General features: G+C 37.4%; 1 protein-coding gene across 1 annotated transcript in view; it reads right to left on the bottom strand.

The window, feature by feature from the left end:
• Positions 1-8,346: 8,346 nt before the first annotated feature.
• The window catches only part of RELCH (RAB11 binding and LisH domain, coiled-coil and HEAT repeat containing), a 145,286-nt gene continuing 137,899 nt past the window's right edge, over positions 8,347-15,733 (bottom strand). Inside the window, exon 28 of the mRNA XM_023733945.1 lies at positions 8,347-10,042. Within this exon, the coding sequence (XP_023589713.1) occupies positions 9,922-10,042 (121 nt within the window). The 3' untranslated portion in view covers positions 8,347-9,921. The remainder of the gene's footprint in view (positions 10,043-15,733) is intronic.

The raw sequence follows: 15,733 nt of genomic DNA, 5'->3' as shown, positions 1-15,733 counted from the left end.
TCTAGATTAAATTCTAATACCATATATTAATTTTGTCTGCTTTTGAACTTCATGTAAATGGAAGTATATACTGTAGTATGTATTAGTTTAGTGTATGGCCTTTGTTCAATATTTGTGACATTCATCCATGTCATTACCGTATAGTGTTCCCCTGTGTGAAAATACCACTATTTATCATTTTACTGATGATAAAGGTATTAGGGTTATTTTCAGTTTGGGGCTTTTATGAATAATGCTGCAATGAACAATCAAAGACATGTCCTTTGGTGAATATATGTGTGCATGAGTTGGGTACCTGGGAATGAAATTTCTAGGTCACAGGGATGCCTATGTTCAATTTTAGTAGATACTGCCTGTTATGGATTGAATTGTGTCCTCCCCAAAAATATGTGTTGGAATGGCGTTGCAACGGTTAAAGCGCTTGGCTGCTAATCAAAAGGTCAGTGGTTTGAACGTACCAGCTGCTCCATGGGAGAAAGATGTGGCTGTCTGCTTCCCTAAAGATTTCAGCCTTGGAAACCATATGGGGCAGTTCTACTCTGCCTTATAGGGTTGCTATGAGTCAGAATAGACAAGATGGCAACAGGTATACCTGTGGATGTAATCCTGTTTGGGAACAGGGTTTTCTTCGTTTTGTTATGAGGCCTTATCAGGGTTAGGTGTGTCCTAAACCTTCTGAGCTATAAAAAAGTAGATTAGACACAGGAGCAAGCACGAGATGGGGGTGGGGGTGGGATAGATTCCATGTGAAGATCACCAAGGAACCAGGGAATGCTGGGGCTACAGAAGCTGAAAAAGACAAAGCTCTTCCCCCAGAGCCTTCTCCTATAGCTGGTGCCCTGAATTCAGACTTCTTGCTTCCCAAACTGTGAAAAAATAAATTTCTGTTTTTTAAAGCCATCCACTTATATTTGTTATGGCAGCACTAGATAACTAAGACACTGCCAGTTTTCCAAAGTAATTGTACAAATTTCATTCCTACCAGCAGTATATGAAGAGCGCCAAATGTTTCACATCCTTGTCAACACTCAGTATTGTCAGCTCTTTAACTTTTGGTGGTTCTAGTGGGTGTATGATTGAATCTTATTTCTCTCTCTTTTTTTTAGGTTTATCAAATAATTTTAACTATTTTTAATAGATTTTAATTTTTAGGTTTATCAAATAATTTGTATTATTTTTAATAGATTTTAATTTTTAAGAGCAGTTTTAGGTTTACAGAAAAATTGTGCAGGAAGTACAAAGCTCCCATACACCCCCTCCCCTGCACACTGTTTTTCCTATTAAAATCTTGCATTCCTGTGGTATGTTTGTTACAACTGATAAATATTGCTACATTATTATTAACTAAAGTCCATAGTTTAGAGTTCACTTTTTGTGTTGTACAGCCCTAAGAGTTTTGACAAATGCTTACTGTCATGTATCCATGATTACAGTATCATACAGAAGCTTCACTGCCCTAAAAAATGTCCTGTGCTCTACCTTTAGATGGTTTTATTTTGAAATTTTCTGATGACTTATGAGTCTTTTTATATGTTTACTGACCATTTGGATATCCTGTGAAGTGCTGGCCCATTTTCCTATTGAGATTCTTGTCTTTCGTATTGATTTTTAGGAATTCTTTATACATTGTGGATATGATTCTTTTGTCAGTTATATCTATTACAAATATATTCTGCTCTGTTTTTCTCTTTAGAGGAACAGAAGTTCTCTAGCTTATCAATCTTTTCCTTTATACTTAGTGCTTTCTGTGTTGTTTTAAAACTTTTTCCCTTAATCTGTGATAATGAAGATATTCTCCCAAGTTATCTCTTAGAAGCTTTGTTGTTTTATCTTTGAAATTTAGATCTACAGAGTTCATTTTTTCCCCATATGGATAATATTTGACCCAGTACCATTTATTGAAGGACAGTCCTTTGTTGACTGCTTTGCCATGTATTGTCATAAGTCAAATATCCATATATAGGTGAGCCTCTTTCTGGATTCTTTATTCTGTTCCTTTTATCTATTTGCTTATCCCTGCTACAGTCCTACATTGTCTTAATTACTATAGCTTTATAAGTAGTCTTGCTATGTGGTATTGTAAATCCTTCAACTTTGTTCTTGTAAAAATGGCATGGCAGCAGCATCTGACCTCCTTTAACTTCACAAGGGGGAAGGAGAATCAAGATCAACAGCCCAAGGCTGACTGCTATGAGGCGAAGGTCAGACATACCTCCTCTCCAACCTTTTTGCCAATTCTGACACCAACCATCCCTCCGATGGCACTCTACTTCTCTGTTGGGTTCAATAATTTGTTTCAATGGCCACACAGAACTCACAGACCATACTCACAGTTATGCATTTATTAGGGAAATGTTGTTAGGTGCCATTGAGTCAGGTTCCAACTAATAGTGACCCTATGTACAACAGAATGAAACACTGCCAGGTCCTGCACCATCCTTATAGTCGTTGTTACGCTTGAGCACATTGTTGCAGCCATGGTGTCAGTCCATCTCGTTGAGGATTTTCCTCTTTTTTGCTAACCTTACTTTACCAAGCATGATGCCCTTCTCCAGGGACTGGTCCCTCCTGATAACATGTCCAAAGTACGTGAGACGTAGTCTCGTTATCCTTGCTTCTAAGGAGCATTCTGGCTGTACTTCTTCCAAGACAGATTTGTTCATTCTTCTATGCTATATTCAATATTCTTCACCCACCCCATAATTCAAAGGTGTATTAAGGAAGTAAAAGGTTACAATTCAGGTTCAGGAATTCTCAGGATACAGTTCTTCGGTCAGGACAGCCTCTTCTCAGCCATGCCCATAAGCACACGTCTCTGGCCCCTCCACCTCTGCCCTGCTCGGGCAGGTGTTACAAAGCAATTTGAGCTCTGCAGATAAGTGCCTAGAGGCACCCTACTCCGCCAGTAAGCCTTAGCCTTAAGGCACTCAGTTCTAGCTCTGTGGGTCAGCAAACCAAGTTCCACCAAGTGCTTGGAGGCACCCTCCTCAGTCAGCAAGCCTCCTGCCTGAAGGCACTCAACTATCTTGCTCTGTGGGCTGTGAAGCCTACTATGCCGTCTCCTGCCTCTCCTGCCACTGTTTCTCTGCCACCACTTCTCATCATTTTCAGTGCTACAGCTCTCTCTCTTGGTCTCCTGGTTCCAGGAGCTTCTAAGCACAGGGATCCTGGGTCCAAAGGACGCACTCCACTCCTGGCTTTTCTTTCTTGGTGGTGGTGAGATCCTCCCTGCCCACCTCTGGGATAGCTCATAAGCCTAGTGGGATAGTAAAACTGGCAAATCCCCTCGTTAAAGTTCCATGCACATTATTTGCATGGTCCCACCCCCACAAGGGTGCCATGTACCTTATTTACATTATTAGCAAGTTATCCAGTCCCCTTGGTGTGTCACAAGCACTTCATTTTCATAGTCCCACCCAGTCATTTGATGAGAGTTACAGAGACTATGGTTAGAAGGGCCATGTTAATTCAGCGCACCGTAGTTCCTCTTTTTAAAGATTATTTTGGCTCTTCTTAGCCCTTTGAATTCCCAAATAAATTTTGAAGCAGCTTGTCAATTTCCACAAAAACACTGGGATTTTGTTTGGGATTGGGATGTATAAATAGATCAGTTTGTAGAAAGTTGACATCATTATTGAGTTGTCCAGTACATGAACATGGTATATCCTTTTATTTATTTAGGTCTCCTTTAAGTTCGCTCAGTGTTTTGTAGTTTTCTGTGTAGAAGTTTTGCTCATCTTTCACTGGATTTATTCTAGGTGTTTAATGCTATTTCAAATGATACATTTTTCCATATGGATAATCTCATATTCTAATAGCTTACTGCTGTTACATAGAAATATAACTGATTTTTTTATCTGGCAACCCTTTTGAACTGACTTTCTCTCTGCATACTTTGCATCTGCTACCATCCCAGCTGGAGAAAAAAATATGTAATTGTGCTAATTATTGTCACTATTCTCCATTCGGTTCTCAAAATTGCTTGGCAGTCCTACAATTCCCTCCAAAATTTACCCTGCCACTCTTGAAAACAAAACATTTCTACCTTTTTTCTCCTCAAGCCTCTAATACTTGCTCTCACTATCTATGCCAGCCAAGCTGATGTCTCTGGTTCATACTTCACTGAGAAAATAAAAGGATTTACATGGAAACTCCCTAATCTTCCCACCACTAAATCTACCAAATTATCTGCAAGTGTATATATTCTCTGCCTTTTCTCCTGTTACATTTGTGCTCTGTATCTCACCCCTCTTGCTTTCCCAAAGAGGGTAAGTTAGTTAGTTATTGCCTGCTGCTGTCTTATCACCTCCTCTCACTCTACTGGATTATTCTTATCAGTGTATGAACATGATCTAATTTCTTCCATTACAAAACAAAACTAAGCAAAACCCTACCTGGACCCCGTGTTCCCGTCTAACTACTTCTCTTCATGGCAAAATTTCTTGAAGGAACTGCTGTCATCTCTAGTCGTGGTCCCTCCTTATCCATTCCCATCAGGCTTCTAATTCCACTAAACCACTGGAACTACTATGGAAGCCATCAATGACTTAAATCTTCCAATAGGTTTCAGACTCAACCTTATCTTGACTGATTAGTAGCAACTGACATAGCTAATCAGCCCCTCCTCCTTGGACGGCTCTTCTCTTTGCTTCAGATGCCACACTCTCTTGGATTCCCCCTTACCACACTGTCCACTCCTTTGGACCCTTCATCAAGAAACTTGGATTCTAGCTTCTCTCATTATAGGCCAATGGTTAACTGAAGAGTTTCTTTTCAGTAACACCAGAAGCTAATTATTTTCAAGAAAGGTCAGCTCTTACTTTTCTCCCATTAATATGAAAAGTTTAGTTACAAAGAAGGAGCCTGGAAGTTCAAACTAAATATCAAAAGAAGAACTAGATATTATAAGAATCAAACGTATATTAATGAAAAATTTTAAGTTGAATATTCAGTTTAATCACAAGTTTTGGAAAATAAAAAGTAAAATGAACTTACCGGTCTTCACTAAGGAGCCTTGGTTAAGTGCTCAGCTGCTAACCAAAAGGTTGGCAGTTCAAACCCATCAGCGGCTCCTCAGGAGAAAAGACCAGGAGATCTACTCCCAGAAACATTACAGCCTAGGGCACCCTATGAGGTCAGTTTTGCTTTGTCATATGGGGCCGCTATGTGTTGGAATAGATTTGACCAAAAAAACCCAAACCCATGCCGTCAAGTTGATTCCGACTCACAGTGACCCTATAGGACAGAGTAGAACTTCCCCATAAGGTTTCCAAGGAGTGGCTGGTGGTTAGCAGGCAAGTTCTCAACTACTGTGCCACCAGGGCTCCCAGCACACAACAACAACACAATCTTCACTGGGTTACAAACCCTGGGAGAGGTTAAAATAGGCAAAAGTAGTGTCTGCCTTCTACTGCAATTTTAGGTGAATCATGCCTAGGCACATAACCTATTCACTTACCAGAAAAGTAGATGTAACAAAAACATGGGGTGAGGGGAGATTTTATCCATAGTTATCCATGCTTTAGTTATTCAGCGATTTAAAAATTTTAATTCCACTTTTAACTTTCATAATACTTTCTAGGCTGAAGTGCTTTCAAGCTTACTATATGTAATTTTCATAGGAAAATTTCATGAGGAATAGAGAATATAATTCCCATGCTCTTTGAAGGGTAAAACAAAAGGATGTGTTAGAAAGATGACCATATTTATAAAATCTGTGTAAAAATAAATTAGGAAATGATTTACATTATGAAAGTATTCACTACAAGGTTCATTATTTAATATATTACTAATATACTATTTAATACTCTTATGAGAATAGAAAGCCAAAAATTATAGAACTGTCAAGTAATTATCAGAAATGAAGATAAAACATCTATGAAATCATAAAGTCAGTGAGAAATTATTAGATTATACTAATCATCAATGTATATTTTATATAGAGATATTTGTAATATTTTCAGGTTTATTGAAAATGTATATCCTGATAAAAAGTTAAATAGTTGTCTGTGTAGATTTATTTCAGAAAGAATGTTCCAGATATTATTAAAGACTCTTTTGAGAAAAGCAAATAATTTACATTCCCCACAACATTGAATGGAAGGAATTATTTATATATAATTAAAAAATAAAAGTTTTTTTAATACTGCATTAAGTTTACATTAGTTATTATCTGTTCTTTATGATTCGTATGGTCTTACAGAGAATAGGAACATGTAAGATTTTTTAAAATATGCAAACAAAGTAAACCATAAAGAAGGTAATCAAAACAAAGTTTCCTGTAGTTAGTCCTAAAGGGAAAATATAAATGACGAGATGTGCCACTCGGAGATTGTGATTAGAGCACTGATTCTAGACACGATGTGATGACATGTACAACAAAACATCCTTATGTAGGGTGAAAATAGTCTAAAATGCAATCATATTGTAAATATGCAGAAATTTACCAGACATATATCATCTTTGGCTGTTAGAGTATATCTTTAATCTGTTACTTTAAAATGTACTGAAATAAAACGGTAGTAACAAAAAGAAGCACATTATAAAGCTACATTAGAATCTTCAAACATATCTGTTCATATGAAAGACTACATTTATTTCATAGTTTGCTTATAAGAGAGCTAACTTCTGACAATCGAAGTTAGAATTTTGTTACCTGGCCAATTTGGAGAATTTCGGGAGTTAGAACAACTAAATACTAAAACCAAACTCATTGCCATCAACTCAATTCTGACTCATAGTAACCCCACAGGACAGAGTAGAACTGCCCCATCGGGTTTTCAAGGCTGTAAATCTTTATGGAAGCAAACTGCCACATCTTTCTCCTGCAGAGTGGCTGGTGGGTTCAAACTGCTGACCTTTTGGTTAGCAGCTGAGTGCTTAACCACTGTGCCACCAGGACTCACTAACTAAATACCAAAACCAAAACCTGTTGCCGTCAAGTCGATTCCAACTCATAGTGACCCTACAGGGTGGAGAAGAACTGCACCACAGGGATTACAGTGAGCGGCTGGTGGATTCAAACTGCCAACCTTTTGGTTAGCAGCCGAGCTCTTAACCACTGTGCTACCAGGGCTCCTAACTAAATACAAAGCTCTTTAAATACACATCCTTTACACACACACACACACACACACACACATACACACACACACAAGAAACTAGCAATCAGCACAAAATGTTTACCCTTGAAAGTGCAGTCAGCAATCACAGTTCTAAGGTCAACGAAGTAGTATCTAGAGAAAGATATCTCCTTAAATAAGTTCAAATAATGATCCCAAATAGGTTATCTCGAAAATTGGGGTTCATGAAAAGACAGTTCAATACATACTGATTCTACTTCATCAAAATTTATCAGGGACTATTTGAACCACTTTTTTTTTTTTCTGTAAGAAAAAGAAATACGCTAGCACCTTGAATTTAGAGCCTGTTAAAATTAGTGTAGAACTAAGTAGAGCAGTTGACGTATTCTAAAGGTAATCTATGAGGATGGCTTGACTTAAATTACTCACAATTTCATTTAGGTTTAAGTCAATTTGATGTTTAGGAAACATCAGGGGTAACTCATGCAAACAAATGAAGATCAAGGACACCTGTGTATAGAGATGAATACTGCCACCCATCAAGCATCGTTCTTAGAAGAATTCAGCTAAATTGGCAACTGTGGTACTTCTGGATTTCTGAAAAATTTTAACCTCTGGCTTGCTTTGCAAACACAAGTGTAATTTCAAACTACTTTTCACTGCTTTGCAAACTTGGCTTTTTATTAAGTTTATACTTAAACCTGTACAGGTTTTCTTCTGTGTAAAAAGAATGAGTATGGGAGTTTTACGGCCTGTTTTGGAAGAACATATTCAGCCTCAGTGATTAGTGCCTATCTTGTCTTTCTTTAAAGAGTCCATATTTTACTATTAAAATCAGTATTACTAAATGTGAAATTTTGACAGTATTAAGATCTTTAAGGGCAAGAGACTCATTTAAAATATGTATCTTGCTTTCTGTAGTCTTTTTAAAATCAGCATTTAAATACAGGGATTCACTAATAGGAATTACAGTAAAAATACATTGTATCTGTTCATCTAGTAACAAACATACAGTTATTCTATTATAGCTCAACGCAAATCAGTTTAAACATTTCTTTAAATTACTCTGAATGTATTAGTCATATAGCACCACAATCTCTTTTTAATAAAAGCAAATCAAGTAGTTTATATAGATTACATGCCTAAAATAAAATATTAGTACATTTTTGTCAATACAGTATATGCTTTTATTTCTTTTGCTTGGATATAGGATATAGTATTTTAAAATGAAAATAAAACACATAGCCAAAAACAAAACAAAAAGTATGCAAAACATTTTATTTATAATAGATCAACATTTTTGACATGAAAGGTAGCCACTTTTAATTTCTCAGGAATGCCTAGAATCCAACAGTTTCCAGAAAAACTAGTGAGTCAACAATTATTTTACTGTAGGTGAAAGAAGTAATTTCAGAATGAACTTTTTAAATGGCTTTGCCTGTGGCAAATTATTTTATAAGCTTGAATGTGTGGTAAGTGAGCTTTCCCAAGAAGTGAATGTAATTCAGCTATGTTTCAAGTGTATTAAACCAGCTTATACAACAAATAGGAGAATCACCTATGTGCATCAACTGTGCTCAATCGATAATTCGCTTTATCAAAATATTCATCTTTCAAAAAGGCCTCACATTAACCCCTCAAGTCAATCAACCTTCTGCTTCCATTTCCAAGACCACTGTTTTCCACTTCAAGTTGCAGTACTATATAGACAACTGTCAAATTCCAGTGCAATTTGTACATTGACTTAAGACTCTAATATATATATATATCAAACAGTAATAGTCACGGACTTTAACGGGTGATGTGGGAACTAACCAATAATAATCTAGCCAATGCCATTTTTATTTAGAGGAAAAAAGCAGCTCCCAATGTTCTGAACTTTTCCGTACTTCTCCATAATACACAGAATGAAAATATCTGAAACTAAAATCATTAGAAAATAATGTCTTAAATAAAGTACATAAATAACTTAAATTTTAGGTTCAAAACATATTTTCTTCTGTATTTCAATTTGGGAAAATTTTCACAATTATCAGCTCTTCTCAATTACACTTATTCTTGAGCATTTAAATATACTACACACCACTTTGTAAAATTCACCTTGGTTACCGCTCCCCATACTTAATGTGCTATCTATCCTCAGGTAAGTCCATTACATGTATGTAGTGCTGGGGAGGTTTAAATAGCACTTAAAGAATATTCATGAGAGCTCTGAAATGTTGAAAGTTTCATCATTATCTATTTGCTGTAGGGTTTGCAACTCAAATTCATCACAGCATCATAAAGAAATACTGTGTGAATGGAATGTGCACAATTCCTACAGAACACATAAACTGAAGTCCAAAAGGCACAGAGTAATGCTGGTGGCTCTTTCTAGTCAGTTAAGAAACAATAAAAAGTGTGCATTATTCTTTCATAATTTAAATACTTAAGTAATCTCCACTTTTATTACTTTATAACAATGACTTCAAATTTACATTATTTTAAGTACCATTGTAATAGCTCAGTGTATAATACAGATATCTGCTAACATCCCATCTAAAAATAAAAAACAAAACAAAAACTCTTCACTATATATATAAAAAATTATTCTGAAAGACAAGAACACAGAAGAGGGACTTGGTACAATCAACTCAATTTCCTATCACCACAGTTATAACCCAAATTAACACATATACAGCAATAATCAATAGCAGTGCAAATATCTTTGGAGATTAGGATAAAATTATAATGCAAGAACATAAAACAGAAGAAATAAAAAAAGGCAAGTACTTCAAGTACAAGGAACCAGTCTGCTTGAGGTCCATCTTAGTGTTTACTGGAGGCTTCCTTCCTGTTTTTACTTCTTTCTCTGAAATACATTGGCCAGCATGGCACCTGATGTTGTCAACTGGCCCATTTTGTTCAAAAACTTGGTTTTTGTATCTTCACTCACTAAGCTTGCAGCAATTGACATTGAGCTAGGAAAGAAATTTTAAAATTCATGTAAAGCAATTAAAAACTATCCATTTTTATTTCATTTCTTTAGTAGCATATCATAAACAAATATATTCTGAATTGATGTCACAAAAGGAAAACTAATATTTAAGGATGAGTGGACATTTTTGGGGGCAGATTTTGTGTTCATCATTTATATTAAAGGGAGAAGTACAGTGTCGTGGTTAGAAGCAAGTCTGGAACTAGGTGGAACCTTGGCTCTGACATTTACCAGATGTGTGACCTTGGGCAAGTTATTTAATCTCTGTTTCCTCATCTGTAAAATGGAGATAATTTTAGTACCTACCTCACACGTCTGGTAAGGATTAAACAAGCGTAAAGTGCTTAGCACAAGTGTCAGGCATGTAGTAGCATAACATAAGTATTAGTGGTTATTCTTATTGGCACCACTTCATTTAATTCTTACAACAACTTTAGAAGATGTTAACCCTATTTTCATAAATGAGTAAATTAAATCACAGTGAGGTTTTATACCATGCTAACAACTGTTTTATGATATCTTGCTTTTGTGGGAGGGGGACATGTCCTAAATTGTCAGTTGTTTTAGTCTCAATCAATAGTTTCAAACCTACTTCTTGTAACTTTCTTTTGACCAACTTGCTTTGTAGGGAGTAAAACAGTCTAAATAACTACTAAAGACTGCTGATTTAGCACACTACTGAACACTATATTGATCAAGCACAATTTTTCAAGACCCAACAACTGTGCTGTAATGGACTCAGAAACCCAGTTTATCAGCCGTGAGGCTTTGGCCAAGATGCTTTAGATCTCTCTGAGTCACAGTTTCCTCATCTACAAAAGACAGATTGTAATTCCCATTGCAAAACAGCCTGAAGATTAAATACGGTAAGGTGTTTCATATGACAGGAATAATATGGCAAACTGTAGGAGTTCAACAAGTGTTTGTTGAATTTACACATGAAGTGTATGCTGCTACCCAGGACTTCTGGTTCTGTGTGGACTTTAAAGATGTGCACTGAATTATTCATTTAAAAAAAACTCAGCCATGCTTCCCACCTTGAGAATTTCTTCTTTCCATTGCCCTTCTGCTAGTACATCAACCTGGTCTCTCCATTTCTGACTACTCCTCTCCTGCTGCCTTTTCTCTGCCCACAAAGTAACCTTCCATAATGTTCAGTATTTGGCTCTTGGTTTTTCAATTGCAAAGCTTACCCACTGTCAAACTTTCAAATATCACCTACATAAACATGACTCCAAAATATTTATTTATTTATCGTTTGCTAGATAAAGCCAACATCTCAAACTTTTTTTCAGACTTAAACTTTAGAAACAACTCCCTATTTAAATTCCTTTTTTTGCCAATGGTTCCACCATTTTCCTCTCTTCCCAGCAGTGAATATAATGACTCCCTCTCCTTCTACTTCCAATCAATCAACAGATTCTGTGACTTTATTCTATGAAACATCTCTATCTTTTCCTTTTGTTTTCATTGCCAATACTTTATAACCAAAGTATTCCAGCAGTCTTGGATCTGGTCTCCTTGCATTATCAGATTAACTTTTTGAAGTAATTCTTCATATGACACCCCAGCTAGAAATTCTTTAATAGCCACTTACAACCTGCAAGATACAATGTGCTTGGCATTCAAGGAACTTAGCAATCTAATTCTTGTTTTTCTACCAACCATCACCACCCAGCCTCAAGTTTGCCTAGTCTATTGTTCATCAGCATCACCTGGGAATTTATTGGCAACGCAAATCCTCAGATTCCACCCCATGCCCTCTGAACAAACAACTCTGGGGATGTGGTCCAGCAATCTCCAGGTGATTCTGATGGACCCTAACTTTGAGAACCAAAATTCCTAAGAGTTGGCAAACCAGGGCTTCAAACTGGTTTGTTCTGGTTTGAACCCATAGTGAGAATTTGCATTCTAATAAGTTCCCAGGTAATTATACGTAAGAATCACCTGGGGATCTTGTTAAATATAGATTTGATTCCGTATATCCAATTGGTTTGAAGCCCTGCGGCAAACTAAGGGTTGTAAGTTAAATCCAGCTCTCTGCCTGGTTTTGTAAATGAAGTTTTACTGGAACACAGCCATGCCCATTCGCTTACATATTGTCAGTGGCTGCTTTCCTGCTATAGTGGCAGAGTTGAGTAGTTGTGACAGAGACCTTATGGTCAGCAAAGCCTCAATATTTACTATATTTATAGAAAGTTTGCCAACCCCTGGCCAATAGGATAAAGTTCAAATCTCTCAGTGTAGCATACAAAGTGCTTTAATATCTGGTGCCTACCTACCTTTAAGGAGCCCTGGCAGCACAGTGGTTAAGAGCTCAGCTGCCAACCAAAACGTCAGCTGCTCCTTGGAAACCCTATGGTGCAGTTCTACTCTTTCTTATAGGGTCACTATGAGTTGGAACCGACTCGACACCTAACAACAACAACCTACCTTTAAGAAGTCCTAGTGGCACAGTGGTTAAGTGCTCAGCTGCTAACCGAAAGGTCGGTGGTTCAAACCCACCAGCCACTCCATGGGAGAAAGAGGTGGCAGTCTGCCTCCATAAAGATTAACCAAAAAAACCCAAACCGATTGCTGTCAAGTCGATTCTGACTCATAGTGACCCTACAGGACGGAGTAGAACTGCCCCATAGGGCTTCCAAGGCTATTATCTTTAGGGAAGCAGGCTGCCACCGCTTTCTTCCGTGGAGTGGCCAGTAGGTTCAAACAGCAGACCCTTCAGTTAACAGCAGAGCACATAACCACTGTGCCACCAGAGCTCCTTCCCATAAATATTACGGCCTTGGAAACCCCATGGGGCAGTTCTACTCTGTCCTATAGGGTTGCTATGAGTTGGAATTAACTCGACTGCACATAACAACCTACCTTTATGGACTTATCTCTGTCATTCTCTCACACATACTCCATGCTGTAGCTTCACTTACAGTTCCTAAACATGATCTGTAATTTTTGTCCTTTTGCATAGGGCTGATATTTCTGCATGTAACCCGTTTCCTCTTTCCTTCTGCCTTTTTGGCTAACAGTTCTTAATTGGAGACTCCTGTATTCCTGCTTCCTTGGAAACATTTCAAGGCGTTGTTTTAGTGTTTATCTGTACTTTGTAACAGCTTCTCTTTCCCCCTTTCACCTGTAAACACCCTGAGGGAAGGGCCTATGCCTTGCTTGTGCTCATCTTTGTCAACAGCCTGTAGTAAGTGCTCAGTGAATTTAACTAAATGCTGACTAAACATAAGAAGGGTATCAACATGTTTATGCATATTATCTTCTGTGTGCAGATCAATGCTTTTCAAATTTTTCTAACAAACATCTACAGTAAGATATGCATTTTACACAATGACCCAGTAACATACAAAGACAAGTGAAATCAATGTTTCATAAAGCAACACTCATCCTTACTACAGGGGATGCACTCTACTTCTTGGGGGAAAATGCTTATTACACAAATTGAACTGATTTAATGACACACTCTAATGGGCCATGACCTGCAGTTCGAAAGGCACTGCTCTAAACTATGAGCTGTTGGATGATGAAATCCATGTGTTTCCTTTTTGTACTCCCCATAGCAATTAGCAGAGTACTTTATAGATATAGATACCTTTGTCTGCACCTATTCTCACTTTTCCTTCCATCTCAGAAGCACTTCCTTTTTACTGTTCAAGGCTTTCCTCTTGTGCTTCTGATCTATAATAGACTTAGGAGGAGGGGTGGCCACAGAAGGCTTCCTTGAAGAGGTGACATCTAAGCTTTCTCCTGAAGGATGAACAGGAACTGGCAAGGAGTAAGAATATTCCTGGCAGAGGGAATCCTTTGTGTACAGACTTGGAGAAAGCAAAAGTATGGCACAACTGAGGCACTCAAAGCCCTCCATTCAGCCTCTTCTGGTCACCCTAGAGAGGTTAGACCACTCTCCTATTTATATAGCAAGTGTAATTTAAACATGGGTTTACAGACTATCTACAACACCTGATTCAAATGCATCTGCATATCTTGTCTAGTCTTACTCCACTGTTACTGGAGGCCAAAACTGTATCATTTACTTTTATTTATCTCTGACCCCTAGCAATGCTTTGTACAAAATATTCAATAAATGTTTCTTGAAATGAAATTCTTGCACGTGAGAAATTATATCAAATGACCTTTGATTCCTACAGTGCATACCGCCTGTATCATTTCCTTGGTATTTATAAAAGCCCCTATTCTGTTAAATTCACATAATGCCTTGACAAGACTGTAAGCCTCCTGATGGAAGGATTCAGCCCGACTCTTCTACTCTTCTGTTTTCCCTCTTGTATCTGTTTGCATACAAGCAGGGCAGTTAGTTACATATCTGCTGACAGATAACATAAGTAACATTTTCCCACCCAAACCAAACTCACTGCCATCGGGTCAGTTATGACTCACAGGGACCCCATAGGGTTTCCAAGTCTGTAAATCTCTATGGAAGCAGACTGCCACATCTTTCTACCACGGAGCTGCTGGTGGTTTCAAACCACCAACCTTTTGGTTAGCAGCCAAGTGCTTTAACCACTGTGCTACCAGGGATCCCTTTTATTACAGAAATGAGTAAGTTAAAGATTAACAGAGACTGTAATATTTTAGGAATCTTCCCCTACTTTATCTGAAGTTTACAGAACATTCTTTTACTAAATAAATATAAAATATTTCAAAAAATTACTTTTCTAGTATAACTGAAAATAAATAAAAAGGATAAAAAAATCTATGTACTAAGTCTCACAAATCTAAATAATGAAAATGTGTCATTGTTTTTTTAATCACTAGGAGCAATTCAGACACAAAGTTATAACTATCTCCTTCTCTTACCCTTATTTCTGAAAAAAGGAAGTTTTTACAAGTTATGTTTATGATCTTGTCATACCAGATAGCAAGGAAGGGTCATGTCAAGAGGATTTAGGAGTCAACTTGAAAAGGCTTGCACTGACCAAAGATGGGATAATTTGAGCAGCAATAAGGATAATAAATGCAGTGCACTGAATATATCAAATGTGTTTAAATACATGAGTTTATGATGATACTTACAAAACAAAACACCTAACTGTTTACCATCAGAGGGTGAACCATTCATTATTTTGGAAACTGGTAAATAAGAACTGAGCATTTATCTTGCCTTTACTGTATAAATTATATGATTAATTTGTTGGCAAGTAGATATCGGGAAGATTTTCTTTTTGGAAGGACTGGAATTCATAAATGAAGAAACAATGATAGAGTATTATCACTTGTAACCTCTAATGAATTTGTGGATCTAGGCATTGATCATTAACAGCTGCTAACATCACTAAACAGAGAGAACCAGACATTATCTGTCTCATGATGAAAACATACCTTCTCCTATGAAGCAGTCTTGCTGGACAGAAAAACAAACCTGAATCTGATTAAGTCTTTAGACCTAGACCCAACTACCACCCAAGAACCAAACCCACTGCCACTGAGTCGATTCCGATTCATAGTGACCCAATAGGACAGAGTAGAACTGCCCCATAGAGTTTCCAAGGCTGTAAATCCTTGCAGGAACAGACTGCCACATCTTCTCTTGTGGAGCGACTGATGGGTTTGAACCGCTGATGTTTTTTGTTTAGCAGCCAAGTGCTTTAATCACTGTACAACCAGGGCTCCTAACCAACCACCAATTTGTAGGAAATACAGAGGAGCA

This window comes from Trichechus manatus, unplaced genomic scaffold, assembly GCF_000243295.1.
Source record: "Trichechus manatus latirostris isolate Lorelei unplaced genomic scaffold, TriManLat1.0 scaffold00063, whole genome shotgun sequence".
Classification (NCBI taxonomy): domain Eukaryota; kingdom Metazoa; phylum Chordata; class Mammalia; order Sirenia; family Trichechidae; genus Trichechus; species Trichechus manatus.
Note: the sequence above shows the minus strand (reverse complement) of the source record. Positions and strands in the feature narration are given on the sequence as shown.